A 23,294-nucleotide genomic window follows, 5' to 3' on the forward strand; every position below is an offset into this window, starting at 1 on the left:
ATCCAATGATTCTGAGGGACAGCCCGGAGACAAAACCGGGCCATCTGTGTCAGATAGCTCTTCAGGATCCAAAATCTCCACCCGGGGACGTTTTGGCAGGAAAGACTGAGAGGCTGCAGCAACCGAAGCTTGCTGAGGAAGAGACGGGGCTGCCTGAAGAGAAGTTGCTGATTTCTTCAGAAGAAAGGCATTGTGCATTAATAAAACAAAATCCGGGGAAAGGGACTCCCCTGCTCCCTCTAAATTGCTTTCCTCCATCAGAGCCTTGCCACAGAAGCGCGCTGTGCCTCCTGTCTGTCAACCGCCACGTGCGGAGCTGGTTGCGCCTGAGAGGAAAAAATGGCGCCTGCTGACACGTGCTGCACTAACTGCCCTGAGGAAACTGCTGAAACTATCCCCTGCACTTCTGACTCACTGGACACCTGAGGGGAACCCCCATCGTTCTGAACACCTGCTGTGGGCTGACGGTGGCATGACTCACACTCCCCCGATGCTGCTCTCCGGCCCCCACACTGGGAGCAGCGCTTAGCCACCTCAGAAAGCACTGACATGCTCTACAAACGTCTGCCCCTCAAACAGATTCGGCAGCCCATCTAGCTCCTCCATCTTAAAGAGATGTTTACCTTTTTTTTTTTACTCAGGAGAGAAAGGCAACACCCGTTCAGGCCCACAGCCCCGGGTGATGGAAGAAAGGTAGAGGGAGACTGGGAGGGACCTGGCACCACCAGATGTACACCAGAAGCTACAAACAGCCACTCAACCTCTGACTGTGCTAAACTAGGCCCAAAGGACACCAGTAGCCAGATCAAACCAGAGCTGCAAACAGATGTCCCTCCAACTGCTAGATAGAGAGAATACTGAGGTTTACTTGGCTGCACAGGTCCGCAAACCTCGGAGGTTCTCTCTATCTCCACCTGCTGGTAGAGGGACACAACCCACAAGTCTCTGGATTGATCTGTGGGACGCTATGGAACACTGGTTACCTATGTTGGCCAGGAGTCCTTATAAAATTCTAACCCTAATATATGCCATCCGAAACACTGCTTTTTTTTTTGTTTGTTTGTTTGTTTAAGTACATAAGTAATGCCATACTGGGAAAAGACCAAGGGTCCATCGAGCCCAGCATCCTGTCCACGACAGCGGCCAATCCAGGCCAAGGGCACCTGGCAAGCTTCCCAAACGTACAAACATTCTATACATGTTATTCCTGGAATTTTGGATTTTTCCAAGTCCGTTTAGTAGCGGTTTATGGACTTGTCCTTTAGGAATCCGTCCAACCCCTTTTTATTTGTTTTATTAATACCCTATGCTTCACATTGCACTCTATGATCCATCTTGTGACATCCGTGGTTCCATATTTAGAAGTGAATTCTATATATAGTGCTGAAAAAGCGCTATTCTATAAACTGCGATTAAAGTTAGGTGCGGTTTACAGAACAGTGCTTGCCTCCGGGATCACACCTAACTTTAGGCACAGCCACTGGTACCCATTGAAACGTGGTGCAAATGTACGCACCTAAATTGGGTGCATACCCCCGGTATTCTACAACAAAACGTGTAAATGCTAGGAACGCCCCTGTTCCACCCATGTCCCTCCCATTTCCATGCAAAATTTAGGCATGGATCCTGAAACCGATCCCCCCCTCCCCGACTCCCAGCCCCCCCATCACAATTACTCCTAAACCCCCCCCCCCCCCGCCCGATACCGGTAGGCCCTCCCCGGACCTACCTTAGGAAGCCATGGTGGTCTAGTGGCCTCTTTAGGGACAGGAACAAAACTTCTTGTGGCAGCCTTGCAGGAGGTCCCGGCAGTTATTTTGTGGTTGGAAACAACACAGGCAGGACACTCACTTTTGCACACTCTGGCTCCAACTGCAAAATGGCTGCTGGGACCTGCAGTGGCACTCATGAGGCTGCGTGGGAAGTCTCAGCAGACATTTCCACTGAAGTAGCACATGGGGCAGGAACAAGTGGTGTTTGTTCCTGTCTCTAAAGAGACCAACTAGACTACTAGTGCTTCCTACGGTTAGCCTAGGGAGGGCCTATCAGTGTCAGGAGGGGGTAATCAAAGGGGGCGCCACCACCAGGGGAGTGAACTTTTTTGGCTGGGTGTGGGTGGGCATTTTATTATGACTTTGATTTCAGGGAGGGGGCATTTTCATTTACGGTTTCAGTTTCTGCCAAAACTGAGAGGTGTGGTAGCCGTGTTAGTCCACTCTTAAAGGTTATCAACAGAAATCAAACAAAATAAAACATGGAAAAGAAAATAAGATGATACCTTTTTTATTGTCATTTTATGTGTCATTTTATCTGGCATGTCTGTGGGCAAGCAGTTCGCAAATTGTGCATTGCAGCACCCAGGTGCACCACAGCAAACTCTCAGGGGTGCCGCAGCGTATTTTCCCACTGAGCCACCCACAACTATGACTTTCCCCTCTCATTCTCTCTCTCTTGATGCCAGCATTGAAAGGCACATTGTTCTCCGAGGTCGGCAGCAGGCTTCAGTACTAAGCAACGTCAAGACCGCAAGACCAGTTTCTTGCACACACTGCTGTTAGCTCTGACAGTCACACCTCCTCTAATGCAAATTTTCACGTCGGAGGGGTGTCACCGACAAAGCTAGTGATGACGCACGCAGAAAACTGGTCCCACGGTCTTCACATTAGCTAACGGTTCTGGCCTGCTGCCGATCAGGCAAATATGCAGAGGGTGAGCAGGAGAGGGGAGGTGAGGGAGGAGGCAGATAGAAAGCCACAAGTGATGCTGGCTTGGGGAGAACAGCAGAGAAACAAAGCCAGAGACAGAAAGAGATGGAGAGTAATGAAGGATGAGGGAGGAGAGAAAGAGAATGGGTAATGCTGGATGGGGGAGAAGACACAGAGAGAGAGAAGGGGAAAGGCTGGATAAGGGTGAAGAAACACAGAGAGAGAAGGTGAAAGTCTGGATAATGGAGAAAAGAGAGAGAGAGAGAGGGGTAATGTTGAATGGGGTTAATGGGGGGGGGGCTTAGGATAGATGGAAAGGAAAGCAAGAAAGAGGGCAGAGGCTGGAGAGAAAGTGGAGAGAGGGGGGGCAGAGGCTGGGAAGAGAGGGAGGGCTGAGGCTGGATGGAAGGGAGCGAGGAGGGCAGATGTTGGATGTAAAGGGGGAAGAGAAGGATGGCACACTTGGGAATGCAGGCATTGGTGGCTGAAGCATGCCACCAATGTGCTTGCTGCACAAGCAGCATGGAGCCTGGGCCTCAGACAGTGGACCTCTTCAGCTAGCGGGACTTGGGCATCCCCACCAGCAAAGGTAGGACTCAAAGTTGTTGGGGGCAGTGGGGCGCAGAGTCGAGAGGAGATGTTTAGCCTAGGTGTGCCGTGACCCAAGGAAGTTTGGGAAACACTGCTATGGGCAGATTAACCAAGCTGCATCTAATAGTTTGTAATAGATAATATTTCTACCTTAACCAAGGATGAAAGGACATTTGGGGATCTGTTTACTAAGGTGCACTAACAGATTTACTGCACGCTAACAATTAGCATGAGCTAAGTGATGGCACAGCCCACTTAATGCACACTAATTCATTAATGCGTGCTAAATCTGTTAGCGCACCTTTGTGAAAAGACCCTTTGGTATTTATAGTTTCATTTAATTGACTTAGACTTAGCATTAGCAGATGCTACAACAATCAGTCCAAAACAACATATAAAAACAGAAATAAAATATGCACAATTACATTTAAAAATGACCCCCATGACCTTCTCTTCCTTCAACCTCAATTACAGGACCAAATGAACAGCTATGCCTTCACATACGTACAGAAAGTCACAAAAACACTCACCAATCTTACGTGCTGGGACAAAGCATTTCACAACGATGGTGCCAAGAATGCAAATGCCCAATATAGATGGAGCCTTTATAATTCTCAATCTGGCTAATAGAGACCTCTGAGCTACATGAGGTATGTGTATATCTGTACCACTAGTTGCATTTGCTAAGCTATTATTATTAGGTCAGTTTCATTCTGTAATTTGGTTGAGCAGAAAACTGTCTTGTCTCTCAGACTTTCAATGATATTTTGATTTCTGCAACATTTTGTTTATTTAGAGCTTTTTTTATCGAGATTCAGAGTTATTTGTATTTTGTTATTGTTTTATACACTTGTATGTAATTCTGATATTTACATTTATGAAAATATTTTTACTTTGATTTGATTACATTTAGAAAATTTCCATATCAATTTTTTAGTTTATGTTTTGAATTGTTTTTTATTCTTACACTGTTATCTTCTTGCAAATGCGACTAAGGTGATATTGTCCAAGCAATGATGGTAATTTAATGAGTGTTATAAGGGAGCATGGTACTAAGCTGTGGTAAAATATCACATTTTAACTATAACGTAGTTTATCGCAGGGGTCACTAATCAGTGGTAACTCAGTACATGATTTGTAACTCCTGTGGTATATGAAATAATACAACTTGTGATTAACCTTGTAAGCTGCATTTTTCTGGTCCTGAGGAGCCTTGTTAAAGGGACTGATGTAGTATCAATATTATGCACAGACCTCTTCCCCTCTCCCCCTTCCCCAAAAACACCTCCACCTCCTGGACAGTAAAAATAATGCCAGCTCGAAGCTAGTATTTTTCTTCCATGGATAAGACAGCCTATGAAGTTCAATTCAATGTGTATCATTTGATTTGCATAACAATGAGGTGTTTTGCATGCATTCCATCTCATTATTATGTAGCCCACATTAAGTTGAAATAAAGTGTATTGAGATAAATAACACACAATTTTAAAGTTTAATATATGTCAAGAGGTAAATACTGTATTGTGTGTGTGTTATTCCCTTAAAACAACTAGTAACTACCTTCATAAATAGAATGTGTTCATTATGGATGTATTTGTGTTACTGATTTCTATTGCTCAATTAAATTAATCCTCCAACAACCATTAAATTATAGAGATAGGCTGGCTGAAGACAAGTCAGGTTCTATAGCAGCAACAGTGATTCCATGGCTGCTGTTTTACGAGGTGTTCCTGTAAGGTCATTTTCCCTTTGCTTCTACATAGGAATTTACCCAGTCACTTTCAAACTATTTATATGACTGAACAGAGAAAATGCTGAGAAGTAGCAAGCAGTTACAGTAAAATGAGCAGGAATGCTTGCCAGCATGCTCACAGCTGTCCACCATCATCCAGTATTAGTATGGTAGCTATGCACTGCTTTCCCAACAGCCCCTTACAAAAGATGAGTCATTTATTACTGCTACAGATACTGATCATGTCTTGGCTGTGAGAATATCCTGTGCCAGTTTATGAATAAACTTAGCAAACATTAGTTTTCATTGCCGATACACATAGATATTCCTTAAAATATTAAAAAGCCACAGAAGTGTTGTACTGTGGATTGGAAACTGGCTAAAAGATAGGAAACGTAAGATTCAATGATCAGTTTTTCTATTGCAGAGAAGTGGAGAGTGGACTGCCCCAAGGATCTGTATTAAGACCAATGCTGTTTATAAACAGGAAACGGAGGGGTTATATTAAGTTGCTTCTTTAATTCTGAAATGCTTTTATACAATGGAAATTACAGTCCAATACTCCTTGTCTCGGAGATAACGGTGGTTGTACTTAGCCCGTTTGTCTAATCTTACATGTAATGGTGCTGTGTAAGTTGTACTGTTTGCATTTTGCTATCGTTCTAGATTTCGTCTCATCTCTGAACTTAATAAAAGACTTTTACAAATTTAAACAAAAATAATAACCTGGAAACACTACAATATTAGCCTGATTCCTGTTTTAAATTGTAGTTGTTTTAATACTTTTATAATTGTTTATTTTAAACCGCTTAGATGGCACGTGCCAGTGGGCAATATATCAAATGTGTAATAAACTTGGAAAAAGCAGCCAACAGGTGGTGATTTAAATTTTCAAATGAGACAAAATAATACAAAGGGTCATAATTCAAGCTATGATGAATTACAGGAAGACCTTGTGACTCTGGGGAACTGGTCATATAAATGGCAGATAAAATTTAATGTAGACAAGTGCAAAGTTGATGCACAATAGGAAAACAAACATGCAAATTAAAAGTAGATAATGCTTGGCTCCATATTAGGTATTACCACTCAGCAAACAGCTCTTGCAGTCATTGTGGATAATACTTTGTGGTCCCCAGTTCAGTGTGTAACAGCTGCTAAAAAAATCTGATAGTATACTAAGAATTATTTGGAAAGGAATAGAGAACAAAATAGGGGCTATTATAATGTCTCTGTATCCATTCATTGTGTGCAATAGCATCTAGAATATTATGTGCAGTTTTGGTTGCTGCATCTCAAAAAAAATGAATAAACAGATCCTACGTATATAATTCTCACCTCCAACGTTTTGACTTCCTGCCTGGGACCGTGGCTCATTCCGAGTTGGTCTGCTAGGCTCCGTAGATCAGGCTGACATCACCATAGCCATTATGATGTCAACTTCAGAACCCCTTGGAAAGAAAAACATGCCTCACAGCTGATCCATGTCCAGAGGAGGGTCGCTGGACATGGGTGGCTGGAGGGGGGGTAGGAGAGAGGAGGGTCGCTGGACATGGGTGGCTAGAGGGGGGGAAGGGGAGAGAGGAGGGTCGCTGGACATGGGTGGCTGCAAGGGAGGCAGGGGAGAGAGGAGGGTCGCTGGACATGGGTGGCTGCAGGGGGGCAGAGGAGAGAGGAGAGTCGCTGGACATGGGTGGCAGGAGGGGGGCAGGGGAGAGAGGAGGTTCGCTGGACATGGGTGGCTGCAGGGGGAGAGGAGGGTCGCTGGACATGGGTGGCTGCAGGGGAGCAAAGGAAAACCTTGCTAGCGCCCATTTCATTTGTGTCAGAAACGGGCCTTTTTTACTAGTTTTATATAATACATGAAGAAGCATCCAGTGGCGTACCAAGGGGGTGGCAGTGGGGGCGGTCCGCCCTGGGCGCACGCCGCTGGTGGGGTGCCGCGGCGCGCGCCTGTTGCCCTGTTTCAGTCTGATTTCGCAATTCGCATGTGTTCACTGCTCCCTCTGAGCACCTGGGGGGGGGGTGTCATTTCGCCGGGGGGGGGGAAGAGGTGTCATTCCGCCGGGGGGGGGGGGTCGTGCTGCACCCGGGGGGGGTGCATCGGCGATCCGCCCCGGGTGTCAGCTAGGGTCGGAATGCCACTGGAAGTATCAAAGCTACAGAGAAGATTGACAAATAGGGAACCTCAGCAACATGATAAGATGTATTGTAGAAAATCATTAGCATCATATCTCTGTTAGTCGAATGTTCTAATTAATGTATGCTTATTAGGTGTATCAGTAGTATTATGCTAACATTGTATCATATCTCTGACATTTGAATTCCAGTGATGTTAAATGTGTATTTTTGATTCTGTTTCACGGTAGTTCTATTATTAAATTTCAATGTGCTATTTTCAAGTTTACTTCATTCATTTATTGTATTTATGTTTATTGTTGGTTATTTTACTATTGCTATGCTATTAACAAAATTGTAAGCTTTATGTTAAACTGTACCTGCTGTACACCACCTTGGGTAAATCTCTTCATAAAGTCAGTTAATAAATCCCAATCAATCAATCAATCAATCAATAAATGGATGGAACAGCTTCTCTTTGAAGAATGGATTAGGGATGACTGCTTATAAAATCATCAGTGGTGTAGAACAAGTGGGGAACAGTTATTTACTCTTTCTAGCAGTACTAGGGCTAGTCCTAGGTTTCCACCTACTGCTTCTGAGAGTGAGCGGCACTAACCCCCGGATTCAATATATGGCACTCAAAATTGTGCGTGCAAATTTGGGCAACCAATTTGTGTGTGCAATTTAATTGAGTAACAAGCCAATTAGCAACAATAATTGGGCACTATCAATTATTGGCGTTAATTGGCAACAATTTGGATATATATGCTCATCTACAGTGCTATCCTATAAAGATGTGCATGTAAATCTTTTAGTACGCAACTGAAAAGAAGTGTAACCATGGGAGGGGCATGGCCAGATCAGGGCATTCACTAAAAATGCATAAAATATTACAGAATTCGGGGGACCCACGCCTAATTTATGTGCGAGGATTTACACCAGGTTTCAGATATAGTGTAAATCCTCAAATCAAAAGTTGGGCATGGATACTGGTCCTACAAGCTAAAATGGCACCCAACGTGGAGCACCATTTACAGAATAGTGCTCAGTGCGCATTTTTAGGCACCCAAATTTGGGCATCATTTACCGAATCTAGTCCTAAATGTGCTTTCGTTTTTAGGACTGAACAGCTATTTCCAAGTGGCCCAGACCAGCCACAAGATACTGTGCTCAATAGGCCATTAGCCTGACGCCACTTGGCACATCTTATGTTATGGTCTCAAGAGAGTGCCTTTCAAATCAGATATTCCTTGCAAATTTTCCTAAGCATTCTTTTCAACCTTGACAAAAATTGAATAAAATTTTTGTGCGCACTGAAGAGTATAAAGAGAATAAGACACACTGCTTTCAATTAATACTGCATATTTTGCTTCAATAGCATACATGGAGGGGCATTTTCGAAAGAAATGTCCAAGTTGCGATTTGGACATCTTTGTAAAATGTCCAAATCCGGGATCGGGGGAAAATCGTATTTTTGAAACAAGATGGACATCCATCTTTTGTTACGAAAATACCGTCAGAGATGTCTAAATCCAAGGACGTCCTTAAATTTGGATGTCCCTAGATTTGGAAGTCCTTTGATTTGGACATCTTTGACTTTCAGCGATTTTCAAAACCAAAGACGTACAAGTCAAAAACGTCCAAATGGAAGCCATTTGGACATGGGAGGAGCCAGCATTTCTAGTGCACTGGTCCCCCTGACATGCCAGGACACCAACCGGGCACCCTAAGGGGAACTGCAGTGGACTTCATAAAATGCTCCCAGCTCCCTTACCTTGTTGCTGAGCCCCTCAAAACCCACTACCCACAACTGTATACCACTACCATAGTTCTTACGGGTGAAGGGGGGCATCTAGATGTGGGTACAAAGGGTGAAAACGTCCAAGTGTTCGTCATGGACATCCTTGCTTTTTTCCAATATGGCTCAAAGACGTCCAAGTGTTAGGCACGTCCAAGTCCCGCCTTCACTACGCCTCTGACATGCCCCCTTGAAATTTGGGCGTCCTTGTGACGGACTGCAGTTGGAGACATCCAAAATCGGGTTTTGAGTATATCGATTTGGACGTCTCTGGGAGATGGACGTCCATGTTCCCATTTATGTCGAAAAATGGACGTCCTTCTCTTTCAAAAATGAGCCTGATGGTGATATTTCAGAAGATGATTACTTTGTCAAGATAAGTTTTTGAATCTTTGCCCTGCAACAATATATTCTTGATTGAATCTTTTGGTGAAAAAGTGCTATACAATCATTGATATATTCCCCAGCATCCTGTTTCCTACAGTGGCCAAACCAGGTTACAAGTATCTGGCAAGATCCCAAAACAGTACAATACATTCTATGCTACTTATCCTAGAAATAAGCAGTGGATTTTCCCCAAGTCTATCATAACAAATTAATTAATTAATTTATTGTATTTATTTGTTACATTTGTATCCCACTTTTTCCCACCTATTTGTAGGCTCAGTGTGGCTTACATAGTACCGGAGAGGCGTTTGCAGACTCCGGTGTGAACAAATACAATGTGATGTTGTGGTAAGATAAAGTTCATGTGGCACAACCACATTAGGGCATCATCTAATGGAAGATTTGCGTTATGTCCATTACGTTCTTTAGTTTTGTTGTGTTGCAGAGATCAGGCATTTATGTTGGATCGGTAGGGTATGCCTTAAACAGGTTGGTTTTTAGTGTTTTCCGGAAGTTTAGGTGGTCTTACATAGATTTCAAGGTTCTTTCAAGGTCCAATAATGGCTTATGGACTTTTCTTTTAGAAAATTATCCAAACCTTTTTTAAACCCCGCTAAGCTAACTGTTTTTATCACATTCTACGAATTCCACAGATTAATTACACACTGAGTGAAGAAATATGTTCTCCGATATGCTTTAAATTTACTACTTTATAGCTTTATTGTGTGCCCCCTAGTCTTAGTATTTTTGGAAAGAGTAAACAAGGGATTCACATCTACCCGTTCCACTCCACTCATTATTTTATAAACATCTATCACTTCTCCCCTCAGCCATCTTTTCTCTAAGCTGAAGAGCACTAGCCACTTTAGCCATTCCTCATAGGGAAGTCGTCCCATCCCCATTATCATTTTTGTCGCCCTTTTCTGTACCTTTTCTAATTCCATATCTTTTTTAAGATGTGGTGACCAGAACTGCAAACAGTATTCAAGGTGCAGTCACACCATGAAGCGATACAAAAGCATTATAACATCCTTATTTTTGTTTTACAATCCTTTCCTAATAATACTTAACATTCTATTTGCTTTCTTAGCCATCACTGAACACTGAGCAGAGGGTTTCAACGTATCGTCAACGATGACATCTTGATCCCTTTCCTGGTCGGTGACTCCCTATGTGGAACTTTGCATCATGTAGGTATAGTTCAGGTTCCTCTTTCCCACATGCATCACTTTGCACTTGTTCATATTAAACGTCATCTGCCATTTAGATGCCCAGTCTCCCAGTCTCGTAAGGTCCTCTTGTAATTTTTCATAATCCTCTTGCGATTTAACAACTTTGAATAACTTTGTGTCGTCAGCAAATTTAAATACCTCACTAATTATTCCCATCCAATGTGGGGTATAAATCTACCAAATAAATAAATCTCCAGAACATTTATAAATATGTTAAAAAGCAGCGGTCCCAGCACAGACCACTGGGGAACCCCACTATCTACCCTTCTCCATTGAGAATACTGACCATTTAATCCTACTCTCTGTTTTCTCTCTTTTAACCAGTTCTTAATCCACAATAGGACACGACCCTATCCCGTGACTCTCCAATTTCCTCTGGAGTCTTTCATGAAGTACTTTGTCAATTGCCTTTTGAAAATCCAGATACACAATATCAACCAGCTCACTTTTATCCACGTTTGTTCACCCCTTCAAAAAAAATGTAATAGATTAGTGAGGCAAGATTTCCTTTCACTAAATCCATGTTGGCTTTGTCTCATTAATTCATGCTTTTGTATATGGTCTGTAATTTTGTTCTTTATAATAGTCTCTCTACCATTTTTCCCGGCACCGATGTCAGGCTCATTGGTCTATAATTTCCCAGATCACCTTTGAACCTTTTTTAAAGATTGGTGTTACATTGGCCATCCTCCAGTGGCGTTCCCAGCCTGGATGGCACCCGGGGCGGATCGCCGATACGCCCCCCCCTGGGTGCAGCGCACCCCCCCTGCCTGCGAAATGACACCTTCCCCCCCCCCCCCCCGGCGAAATGACACCCCCCCGGGTGCACACCGCTGGAGGGGTGCCGCAGTGCGCGCCTGTGGGCTCCGACTTCGATAACTTCGCTTGTTCGCTGCAGCTCCCTCTGCCCCGGAACAGGAAGTAACCTGTTCCAGGGCAGAGGGAGCTGCAGCAAACGAGCGAAGTTAGCGAAGTCGGAGCCCACAGGCGCGCGCCACGGCACCCCCCAGCGGCGTGCACCCGGGGCAGACCGCCCCCACCCCTTGGTACGCCACTGCCACCCTCCAATGTTCTGGTACCACGCTTGATTTTAAAGATAATTCCATATTACTAACATTAGTTCTGCAAGTTCATTTTTCAATTCTATCAGTACTCTGGGATGAATACCATTCGGTGCAGGCAATTTGCTACTCTTCAGTTTGTCAAATTGCCCCATTACATCTTCCAGGTTTACAGATTCAGTTTCTCTGAATCGTCAGCTTTGAACACCATTTCTGGCACCGGTATCTCTCCCAAATCTTCCTCAGTGAAGACTGAAGCAAAGAAATCATTTAATCTCTCCACTATGGCTTACTCTTCCCTGAGTGCCCCTATTATCCCTCGGTCATCTACCGATCCAACTGATTCTTTTGCCGGCTTCTTGCTTCTAATATACCTTCAGACGTTTTTACTATAGGCTCTGCTTACTAAGATGTGCTAGCATTTTTAGCATGCGCTAATGCTAGAGACACATATGGGTGTCTCTAGCATTAATATGCGTGAATTTTTAGTGCACACTGAGAACATTAGCATGCCTACAGCGCAGCTTATTAAACAGGGTCCATGTGTTTTTGCCTCCAGCGCAATCTTTTTTTTCAAAGTCTCTCTTTGCCTTCCTTATCAGCGCTTTGCATTTGACTTGCCATTCCTTATGCTGTTTCTTATTATTTTCAGTCGGATTCCTCTTCCACTTTCTGAAGGATTTTCTTTTAGCTCTAATAGCTTCCTTCAACTTACTTTTTAACCATGCCGGCTGTCATTTCACCTTCCTTCCTCCTTTTTTAATACATGGATTCAGGGGTGTAGCCAGACTTTGGCAGGAAGGGGGACCAGAGTTCAAGGTGAAGGGGCACATTCCCCCCCTCCGCCGCCATTTTTGACCCCCCCCCCAGCCGATGCCATCTTTGACCCCTCCCCCGGCGTCACCAACCCTCCCCCGTCGTCGTCGCCATCGCCATCGCCGTCCAGTATCTGTGCTGGCGGGGGTATCCAATCCCCGCCAGCCGAAGTTCTGTGTCTTCACTGAAGACTCTTCAGCCCGTCTCTGGGTCAGCGCGTTGCTGCAGACTGCTGCAGCAGCTGATCTGATTCTGCAAGCGGGAAGCCGATTCTCTTTGCGTGGTATCACCACAACTGTAACAGGTAGGGGGGGGGATGGGCCTGGGTCCACCTGCCTGAAGTGCACTGCACCCACTAAATACTGCTCCAGGGACCTGCATACTGCTGTCAAGGAGCTGGGTATGACATTTCAGGCTGGTATACAGGCTGGCAAAAAAATGTTTTATTTTATTTTTTTGGGTGGGAGGGAGTTGGTGACCACTGGGGAAGTAAGGGGAGGTCATCCCCGCTTCCCTCCGGTGGTCATCTGGTCAATTGGGGCACTTTTTTGAGACTTGGTCCTAAAAATAAATGGACCAAGTCCAGCCGGCGAAATGCTCGTTCAAACCGGCCACTTTTTTTTCCATTATAAGGCGAAGCCGGCCATCTCGTACCCACGCCCCTGCCCCCCCCATCCCGCCTTCATTACCCTACCAACACGCCCCCTTGAAGATTGGCTGGTGACGCGACGAAAAAGCAGTTGGGGCCGGCCAAAATCAGTTTTCAATAATACCGATTTGGCCGTGATCAGGAGATCGCCGGCGATCTCCCGATTTGTGTTGGAAGATTGCCGGCGATCACTTTCGAAAATGAGCTGGATAGTCTCCTTTTTGAAAGTTAAATGCTAGTGTATTGGATTTCCTGTGTGTACTTACTCCAAAATTGATATGAAATCTGATCATATTATGATCACTGTTATTAAGCGGCCCCAGCACCATTACCTCCTGCACCAGATTATGCGCTTCACTAAGGATTAGGTGTAGAATTTTTCCTCCTCTTGTTGGCTCCTGTACCAGCAGCTCAATAAAGCAGTCCTTGATTTCGTCAAGGAATTTTACCTCCTTAACATGCCCTGATGTTATATTTACCCAGTCAATATTGGAGTAATTGAAATAACCCACTATTATTGTGTTCCCTTTATTATTTCACTATTATACATCAAAAAGAACAAAAAAGGTCAGAGGATTCTAGTATTTTTTGAGCAAATGTACTTATCTAGAGCAGATAGATCACCTTCTTTGAAATCTGTCATGCATTTTACTTACCAAATATGTTTCCTTTTTCTCTGGATGTCTTTTCCAAGTCAAGCAAGATTCATTGACTATATTTATGTCACCCATAGCATTTTCCGTTACTGCAATATAAGAAAAAAAGGAAAGCAACTCTGGTTTTTTGCTGGTAAAATTGAAAGGAGTAGATCCTTTTTTTTTTTATTTAGAAGTTATATAGGAGACCCTGCAGGGGAAAAGATTTTCTTGGATTATCAGGATATAAATATAAATAAATAAATAAATCTCTTGCCCCATAACCTGCAGGGGTTCCATTCAAGAGGAAAGATAAAGCGACGATACTTACCTGTAGCAGGTATTCTCCGAGGACAGAAGGCTGAGTGTTCTCACATTTGGGTCGACGTCAGTGTCGGCCCAGGAATCGGACAGCATTTTGCAAGCAAAATATTTAAAAAAAGTTTTGCTAGAGTCTTCTGGCGCGCATGCAGCACGCACCGCGTATGTATGGATTCATTTCCCGCCCGTCGCGTGAGCGCATTCCCTCAGTTAAATCAAAAAGCATAAAGAGAAGCAAATAAATCCAAAGGGGAGGTGGGGGGGGGGGGGGGTTGTGAGAACAATCAGCCTGCTGTCCTTGGAGAATACCTGCTACAGGTATCTTCGCTTTCTCCGAGGACAAGCAGGCTGCTTGTTCTCACATGTGGGGTATCCCTAGCCCCCAGGCTCACTCAAAACAATGAGCATTCGTCAATTGGGCCTCACAATGGCAAGGACATAACTTAGATTGACCTGAAACCATAAACAACTAACTGAAAGTGCAGTCTGAAACAGAACAAAAATGGGTCTAGGGGGTGGAATGGGATTCTAAACCCCGAACAGATTCTACAGCACTGACTGCCCAAACCGACTGTTGCATCAGGTATCCTGCTGAAGGCAGTAGTGAGATGTGAATGTGTGGACTGATGACCACATTGCAGCCTTGCAAATCTCTTCAATGGAGGCTGACTTTAAGTGAGCCACTGACGCAGCCATGGCTCTAACATTATGAGCCGTGACATGGCCCTCCAGAGTCAGCCCAGCTTGAGCATAAGTGAAGGAAATGCAATAGCCAATTTGAGATTGTGCGTTTTACGATGGCGACTCCCCTCCTGTAAGGATCGAAAGAAACAAACAAACAACTGGGTGGACTGTCTAAAGGGCTTTGTCCGCTCCACTTAAAAGGCCAATGCTCTTTTGTAGTCCAAGGAATGCAAACTTCTTTCGCCAGGGCGGGTATGAGAATGGAGAAAAAATGTTGGCAAGACAATTGACTGGTTCAGATGGAACTCCGACACCACCTTCGGCAGGAACTTAGGGTGCGTGCGGAAGACTACTCTGTTGTGATGAAATTTGATATAAGGTGCATGTACTACCAAGGCCTGAAGCTCACTGACCATACAAGCTGAAGTAACGGCCACCAAGAAAATGACCTTCCAGGTCAAGTACTTCAGATGGCAGGTATTCAGTGGCTCAAAAGGAGCTTTCATCAGCTGGGTGAAAACGACGTTGAGATCCCATGACACTGGTGGAGGTTTGAAAGGGGGCTTTGACAAAAGCAAACCTCTCATGAAGCAAACAACCAAAGGATGTCCAGAGATAGGCTTACCCTCTACACGGCGATGATAAGAACTAATCGCACTAAGATGAACCCTTACTGAGTTGGTTTTGAGGCCAGACTCTGATAAGTGTAGAAGGTATTCAAGCAGGGTCTGTGTAGGACACGAAAGAGAATCTAGGGCCTTGCTGTCACACTAGACGGCAAACCTCCTCCATTTGAAAGAGTAACACCTCTTTGTGGAATCTTTTCTGGAAGCAAGCAAGACTCGGAAGACACCCTCTGAAAAACCCAAGGAGGCGAATTCTAAGCTCTCAACATCCAGGCCATTAGAGCCAGAGACTGGAGGTTGAGATGTAGAAGCGACCCCTCGTTCTGGGTGATGAGGGTTGGAAAACATTCCAATCTCCACAGTTCCTCGGAGGACAACTCCAGCAGGGGACCAAATCTGACGCAGCCAGAAGGGTGCAATCAGGATCATGGTTCCGCAGTCCTGCTTGAGTTTCAGCAAAGTCTTCCTTACTAGAGGTATGGGAGGATACGCATACAGAAGGCCTGTCTCCCAATGCAGGAGAAAAGCATCCGATGCTAGTCTGTCGTACGCCTGAAGCCTGGAACAGAACTGAGGGACCTTATGATTGATCTGAGTGGCAAAAAGATCCACCGAGGGGGTGCCCCACTGTCGGAAGATCTTGCAGACTATGCACATAAGTACATAAGTAATGCCACACTGGGAAAAGACCAAGGGTCCATCGAGCCCAGCATCCTGTCCACGACCGTGGCCAATCCAGGCCAAGGACACCTGGCAAGCTTCCCAAACGTACAAACATTCTATATATGTTATTCCTGGAATTGTGGATTTTCCCAAGTCCATTTAGTAGTGGTTTATGGACTTGTCCTTTAGGAAACCGTCTAACCCCTTTATAAACTCTGCTAAGCTAACCGCCTTCACCACGTTCTCCGGCAACGAATTCCAGAGTTTAATTATGCGTTCAGTGACCACTCGTGAGGTTGCATTATCCTGCTCAATCTGTCGGCCAGACTGTTGTTTATGCCTGCCAGATAAGTGGCTTGGAGAAACATGCCGTGATGGTGAGCCCAAAGCCACATCTGGACGGCTTCCTGACACAAAGGGCGAGATCCGGTGCCCCCCTGCTTGTTGGTGTAATACATAAATAAGTACCTGTATACAATATGTAAGCCGCATTGAGCTTGCCATGAGTGGGAAAGTGCGGGGTACAAATTTAACAAAAATAAAAAAAATAAATACATGGCAACCTGATTGTCTGTCTGAATTAAAATGATTTGGTTGGACAGCCGATCTCTGAAAGCCTTTAGAGCGTTCCAGATCGCTCACAGTTCCAGGAGGTTGATCTGAAGACCTTTTTCCTGAAAGGACCAAGCTCTTTGAGTGTGAAGTCCATCTACATGAGCTCCCCACCCCAGGAGAGATGCATCCGTCGTCAGCACTTTTTGTGGCTGAGGAACTTGGAATTGTCGCCCCAAAGACAAATTTGATGGAATCGTCCACCACTGAAGAGAATTCCGAAAGTCGGTGGATTACATCCTCCAGATCCTCCACAGCTTGATACCACTTGGAAGCTAGGGTCAATTGAGCTGATCTCATATGTAGATGTGCCATGGGAGTTACATGAACTGTGAAGGCCATATGCCCCAGAGGTCTCAACATCTGCCGAGTCGTGATCTATTGAGACGCTCGAACCATGGACACCAGGGACAGGAGGTTGTCTGCTCTTGCGTCGGGAAGATAAGCTCGAGCTGTCTTTGTGTTCAACAGAGCCCCAATGAATTTCAACTTCTGTACTGGGGTAAGATGGGACTTGGAGTAATTGATCACAAAACCCAGTAGCTCTAGCACCTGAATAGTCATTCGCATGGACTGTAGAGCGCCTGCCTCCAACGTGCTCTTCACCAGCCAATCGTCAAGATAATGGAACACATGCACTCCCAGTCTGCTTAGGGACGCTGCTACTACAGCCAGACACTTTGTAAACACTCTGGGCGCAGACGCCAGGCCAAAAAGCAATAAACGGTACTGAAAGTGCTGAGTTCCCAGCCAAAACCGAAGATACTTCCTGTGAGCTGGAAGTATCGAGATATGTGTGTAAGCATTCTTTAAGTCCAGAGAGCATAGCCAATCATTCTCCTGAATCATGGGAAGAAGGGTGCCCAGGGAAACCACCCTGAACTTTTCTTGAACCAGAAATTTGTTCAGGCCCCTTAGGTCTAGGATGGGATACATCCCCCCTGTCTTTTTCTGCACATGGAAGTACCTGAAATAGAATCCCAACCCTTCTTCCCTGCATAAGGTACTAAAGGAAGTCATTATGTGAAACTGGTCGGCCACACTGAAGGGCAGAGAGTTCCTCTGCAAGTATCTGTTTGTGCTGGGAGCTGTAAGAATAAGCTCCCGGTGGGCAATTTGGAGGTTTGGATTCCAGATTGAGGGTATATCCTAACCGGACTATTTGAAGAACCCACCGGTCAGACGTTATGAGAGGCCACCTTTGGTGAAAAAATACCAACCTCCCCCCGACCAGCAAGTCATCCGGTATGGACACTTTTATTGAGGCTATGCTTAACTGAAGCCAGTCAAAAGCCCGTCCCTTGCTTTTGCTGGGGAGCAGTATGGGCCTTAGACGCACGCTGTTGATGAGAACGAGCGTGCTGGGGCTGAGCCTGGGCAGGCTGCCGGGAAGCAGGAGTGTACTTACACCTAGGATAGGAATAGGGAGTACTCCTCTTCCCCCTAAAGTACCTCCTAGATGAGGAGGCAGTAGCAGAAGGCACCCGGTGGGAGAGAGAATCCATAGCATCATTATGCTTCTTGATCTGATCAACAAGATCCTCTACTTTTTCACCAAAAAGGTTGTCCCCCGGCAAGGAGCATCTGTAATTCGCTGCTGGACAGAATGATCGAGGTCAGAGACACGCAGCCATAAGAGTCTGCACATCACTATACCCTAAGCAGCGATCCTGGATGCTACATCAAAAGTGTCAAATGTACCCCTGGCCAGGAACTTTCGACACACCTTCTGCTGCTTGACCACCTGGCAAAAAGGCTCAGCCAGCTCCATAGGGAGTGCATCAACCAAGCTCGACAGTTGTCTCATCGAGTCCTGCAAGTGCACGCTCGTGAAGAGCTGGTATGACTGAATCTTGGCGGCGAGCATAGCAGCCTGATACGTCTTCCTCCCAAAAAAATCAAGAGTTCTAGCCTCTCTGCCTGCGGGCGCCGAAGCATAGTCTCTAGAACTCCTGGCTCTCTTAAGGGCGGAGTCCACCACCATGGAATTACTACTACTACTACTACTACTACTATTTAGCATTTCTATAGTAGTAGTAGTAGTAGTAGTAGTAGTAGTGGGGTAACTGGGACCTCATCAATCCAGGTTCACCGTGGATCCAATACTGGGATTCAGCTTTTTTTTGGGACCACGGGGCCAGACAGAGGGGCTGACCAGTTTCGCATAAGGACTTCCTTCAGTACCTTATGCAGAGGAACTGTCACAGCCTCTATAGGGGGAGAAGAATAATCCAGGACCTCGAGCATCTCAGTCCTGGGCTCATCCTCAATCTCCACAGGGAAGGGAATAGCTCTCTCTCCAGGTGTAGCCAGCCCTGCAATTTGGGGGGGGTGTGGTTACTAGGGGGCAATACATTCCTCACCCCCCCCCCCGCCCCGGTGCAGGGACGCTACACATACCTTTGCTGTTAGGGATGCTGAGCCCCATCAGCCAAATAAATAGAAGACTACTGCCACTCCCTGTTGTTTGTTTCTGGCTCTAAGCAGCATGCCAGGGATTCTTGCACATACTTGCATGAGAAGTCCTGACATGCTGCTCACAGTCAGAAACAAGCAGCCGAGAACAGTGGCAGTCCATTTATTTGGCTGACGGGGCTCAGTATCCCTGCCAACAAAGGTAAAGGAGTTCAGAGATTCCAAGGGTGGCCCATCTCAAAGCTGGAGATTTACCACCATTGTGCTGGAAATTGAAGGCCGATGAGTAAGGTTTTTCTCATGAGCCCCAGCCATGCCTAAACTAGTTCTGGCAGACACACATTCCAAAAACTGACATATTCTAATCAATAAATAGAAAATAAAATTATTTTTTTCTACCTTTGTTATCTGGTCATTCTATTTTATTTTTCTTATTGTGTTGGTCCCAGTCTCTGTTTTCTGCTTTCCTTTTTCTTCTCTTAACTGTTTTGGCAAAGTCTCCTTGTACATTTGGCACTTCTTTTTTCTTCATGTCCACCATCCATCTTCTCTCCCAAGTCCAGCACCTCTTTCCCTCTCTGTGACCTCTCCCTTCTTTATTCTCCTCAATGAATCTTTCTTCCTGTCCAGCACCTCTCTTCCTCATTACTCCCCCCAGTGCAGTACTACTACTACTCAGTGCTTTTTTTGTAGAAAAAAGGTGCCGGTACTCATTATGGGCGGGGTCACCACATATGGCTCCACCCCTATGATAGCCACACCCACATTAACCACACCCCCTATACCAGCCATGGCGCATATAAACAGACATCATTGAAAATATTACAGTACTATAGGAGAAAAAAATAACGTGATTTGCTAAGTAGTAGTAGTAGTATACCCAGTGCAAAATAAAATGATTTTTTTTCTACCTTTGTTGTCTGGTGACTGTTTTTCTTTCCATATTGGTCCCAGTCTGTGATTCTCCTTTCCTTTGTTTTCGCTTAACTCTTCTGTGCCATTTGTCATTTTTTGTCTCCTTTTTCTTTGCTTTCTTCAATATTTTTCAGGCTCTCTCTCTGTCCAGATTTAATTCATTCTTACTATCCATTCTTTAATTTCCTTCATCTACCTGTGGCTTTTCATCTTTTCCTCACCCTTGTTCTCCCCATGCCCCTTCCTCTTATTCTCCAGTCTTTCTCTATTCCCCTTTTCCATCCAGCAGCTCTGCTTTCTCTCCCCATCCTTCCAGTGTCTCCCCTATTTCTTTCTGCATTCTTCCATCCAGCGTCTTCCCTCTTTCTCTCCCTATCCTTCCGTTTTCCCTCTCTCTCTCCCCAATCTTTCCATCTGTTTTTCCCTCTCTCTCTCTCCCCATCCTTCCATCTGTTTTTCCACCTCTCTCTCCCCATCCTTCCATCTGTTTTCCCTCTCTCTTTCCCCATCCTTCCATCCGTTTTTCCCTCTCTCCCCAATCCTTCCATCTGTGTTTTTCCCTCTCTCTCCCCAATCCTTCCATCTGTTTTTCCCCTCTCCCCAATCCTTCCATCTGTTTTTCCCTCTCTCTCCCCATCCTTCCATCTGTTTTCCCCTCTCTCTCCCCAATCCTTCCCTCTGTTGTTTTCCCTCTTTCTCTCTCTCCCCATCCTTCCATCTGTTTTCCCCTCTCTCCCCAATCCTTCCATCTGTTTTTTCCCCTCTCTCCCCAATCCTTCCATCTGTTTTTCCCTCTCTCTCCCCATCCTTCCATCTGTTTTTCCCTCTCTCTCCCCAATCCTTCCCTCTGTTGTTTTCCCTCTTTCTCTCTCTCCCCAATCCTTCCCTCTGTTGTTTTCCCTCTTTCTTTCTCTCTCTCCCCAATCCTTCCCTCTGTTGTTTTCCCTCTCTCTCCCCAATCCTTCCCTCTGTTGTTTTCCCTCTTTCTCTCTCTCCCCAATCCTTCCCTCTGTTGTTTTCCCTCTTTCTCTCTCTCCCCAATCCTTCCCTCTGTTGTTTTCCCTCTCTCTCTCTCTCCCCAATCCTTTCCTCTGTTGTTTTCCCTCTTTCTCTCTCTCCCCAATCCTTCCCTCTGTTGTTTTCCCTCTTTCTCTCTCTCCCCAATCCTTCCCTCTGTTGGTTTCCCTCTTTCTCTCTCTCCCCAATCCTTCCCTCTGTTGGTTTCCCTCTCTCTCTCTCTCTCCCCAATCCTTCCCTCTGTTGGTTTCCCTCTCCCTGCCAAGTTTCCCGCGAACGGCGCGAAGTCGCGACGCACGTGGCACCAGCCCCTATTTCCGGCCGCTGCTGCTTCTCCTGTTGAGCAGCAGCGGCCGCTACACAAAGAAAAAGAAGGTTTAAAAAAAAAATTGGAAACCTGGCTGAAACGCGGCACCCCGGCACTGTAGACAGCCATTAGGCATTGGCTGCTGCCCCGCAGCCGCTCCTCCTCTTGCCTCTACGTCACTGCCCCTGGAGGAAGACCCCGGAGGAGCGCAGTGACGTATAGGCAAGAGGAGGAGCGGCTGCGGGGCAACAGCCAATGCCTAATGGCTGTCTACAGTGCCGGGGTGCCGCGTTTCAGCCAGGTTTGAAGTTTTTAAAAAAATCTTTTTCTTTGTGTAGCAGCCGCTGCTGCTCAACAGGAGAAGCAGCAGCGGCCGGAAATGGGGGCTGGCACTGCGTCCGTCACGGGGTGGGGGGAGCAAAAAAAAAAGGTGCCGGTACGCCGTACCGTTGCGTACCGGCACAAAAAAAGCACTGCTACTACTACTATTTAACATTTCTAGAGCGCTACAAAGTGTACGCAGCGCTGTACAAACACAGAAGAAAGACAGTCCCTGCTCAAAGAGCTTATAATCTAATAGACAAAAAGTAAAGCATTTAAATTAAAAATATTTAAGCAGTCAAGCACAAGAGAACAGTCACAGAAGGACTGAAGATGTACCAGTCTCCCTTCCTGTCCTTCCTGATGCATCACCTCTGTCCCTCCTTGCCAGGGCCACCGAGAGGGGGGGACAGGGGGGACAAAGGTCCCCGGGCCCAGGCCTCCGGAGAGGACCCGGCGCCACCGCAGTTAGGCCCGCCCACCGTCGCTCCCGAACTAACTAACTAACCTTAAACGCCTCCTTCCTTTCCTTTCACCACCTTCGCGGCAAGCAGCAGCAGGGCAGGCCACTCCTTCCTTCCGTGGCCCGCCCTCGCCTGACGTAACATCCGCGAGGGCGGAGCACAGAAGGAAGGAGAGGTCTGCTCTGCTGCTGCTTGCCGCGAAGGTGGTGAAAGGAAAGGAAGGAGGCGTTTAAGGTTAGTTCAGGGCCCGGTAGCGGGGGGGGGGGGGCGGTAACGATGATGACCTCGGGTGGGGTGGGTGGGGGGGCTCGGGGGCGGCCTTGTCCCGGGCCCAGCTCTGGCTCTCGGCGGCCCTGCTCCTTGCCCCCACCCCTGATGCATCACCTCTGTCCTTCCCTACCCCTCCTGATACAGCACCTCTCTCTCTCCTTGCCCTCCTATGCTGTATCTGTCTCCCTCATGTTGTTACGCATTCCCCCAATGCAGCACCTCTCTCCCTCCTTGCCCCCCACGCAGCACCACTTTCTCTCCCTGCCTCTCTTGATGCAGCACATCTTCCCTCACTCTCTCCTTCCCCCTCTCCTCTCCCTCCTCCCCATGCAGTACCTGACTGGCTATCTGTGATCCCTTGTTGCCCCTCTCCCCCAACCACAATGTAGTATCTTCCTGCCTCATTGCATCACCCAAACCATAACCTCTCTGCTTCTTTGTCCTCCCCCCCGCAGGGCCGCCGAGAGACTAGGCCGCCCCCGTCGCTCCCCCGCTGCTGCCGCCCCCCACCGCTGCAGTCCATGTCTCACCTTCCTGCCTCTACGGCTCCAGGCCCCCTGCATTCAATGCGGCAGTAGCAGATCGCCTCTCTTCAGGCCTTCCCTCCCTGTGTCCCGCCCTCATCTGATGTAACTTCTGGTTTCCGCGAGGGCAGGACACGGGGAGGGAAGGCCCAAAGGGAGGCGATCTGTGACTGCCGTTTCAAATGCAGGGGGCCCAGAGCCGAGGAGGCAGGCAGGTGAGACCGGGAACTGCAGCACCGATGACCTGACCCCGGCGCCAGGCCCCCCTTGGAGGCCCAGTCCCCCCGCACCTCCTTGCCTCTTCTGCCACGATTAATTTTTTTAAGCAGTGCTGGCACACGTCAGTAAGAGCAGACTGCTTCAGCCAATCCCAGGGGCCTTCCTTCAGCATGTCCCACCCCTGATGGCTGAAGGAAGGCCCCTGGGAT

At 46.6% G+C, this 23,294-nt stretch overlaps 1 protein-coding gene across 1 annotated transcript in view; it reads right to left on the reverse strand.

Moving 5' to 3' along the window:
- SUSD1 (sushi domain containing 1) overlaps nt 1-23,294 on the reverse strand; it is a 326,856-nt gene that overhangs the window by 79,427 nt on the left and 224,135 nt on the right. Inside the window, exon 16 of the mRNA XM_030191973.1 lies at nt 13,749-13,837. Within this exon, the coding sequence (XP_030047833.1) occupies nt 13,749-13,837 (89 nt within the window). The remainder of the gene's footprint in view (nt 1-13,748; nt 13,838-23,294) is intronic.

Source organism: Microcaecilia unicolor, chromosome 2 (genome assembly GCF_901765095.1).
Source record: "Microcaecilia unicolor chromosome 2, aMicUni1.1, whole genome shotgun sequence".
NCBI lineage: Eukaryota > Metazoa > Chordata > Amphibia > Gymnophiona > Siphonopidae > Microcaecilia > Microcaecilia unicolor.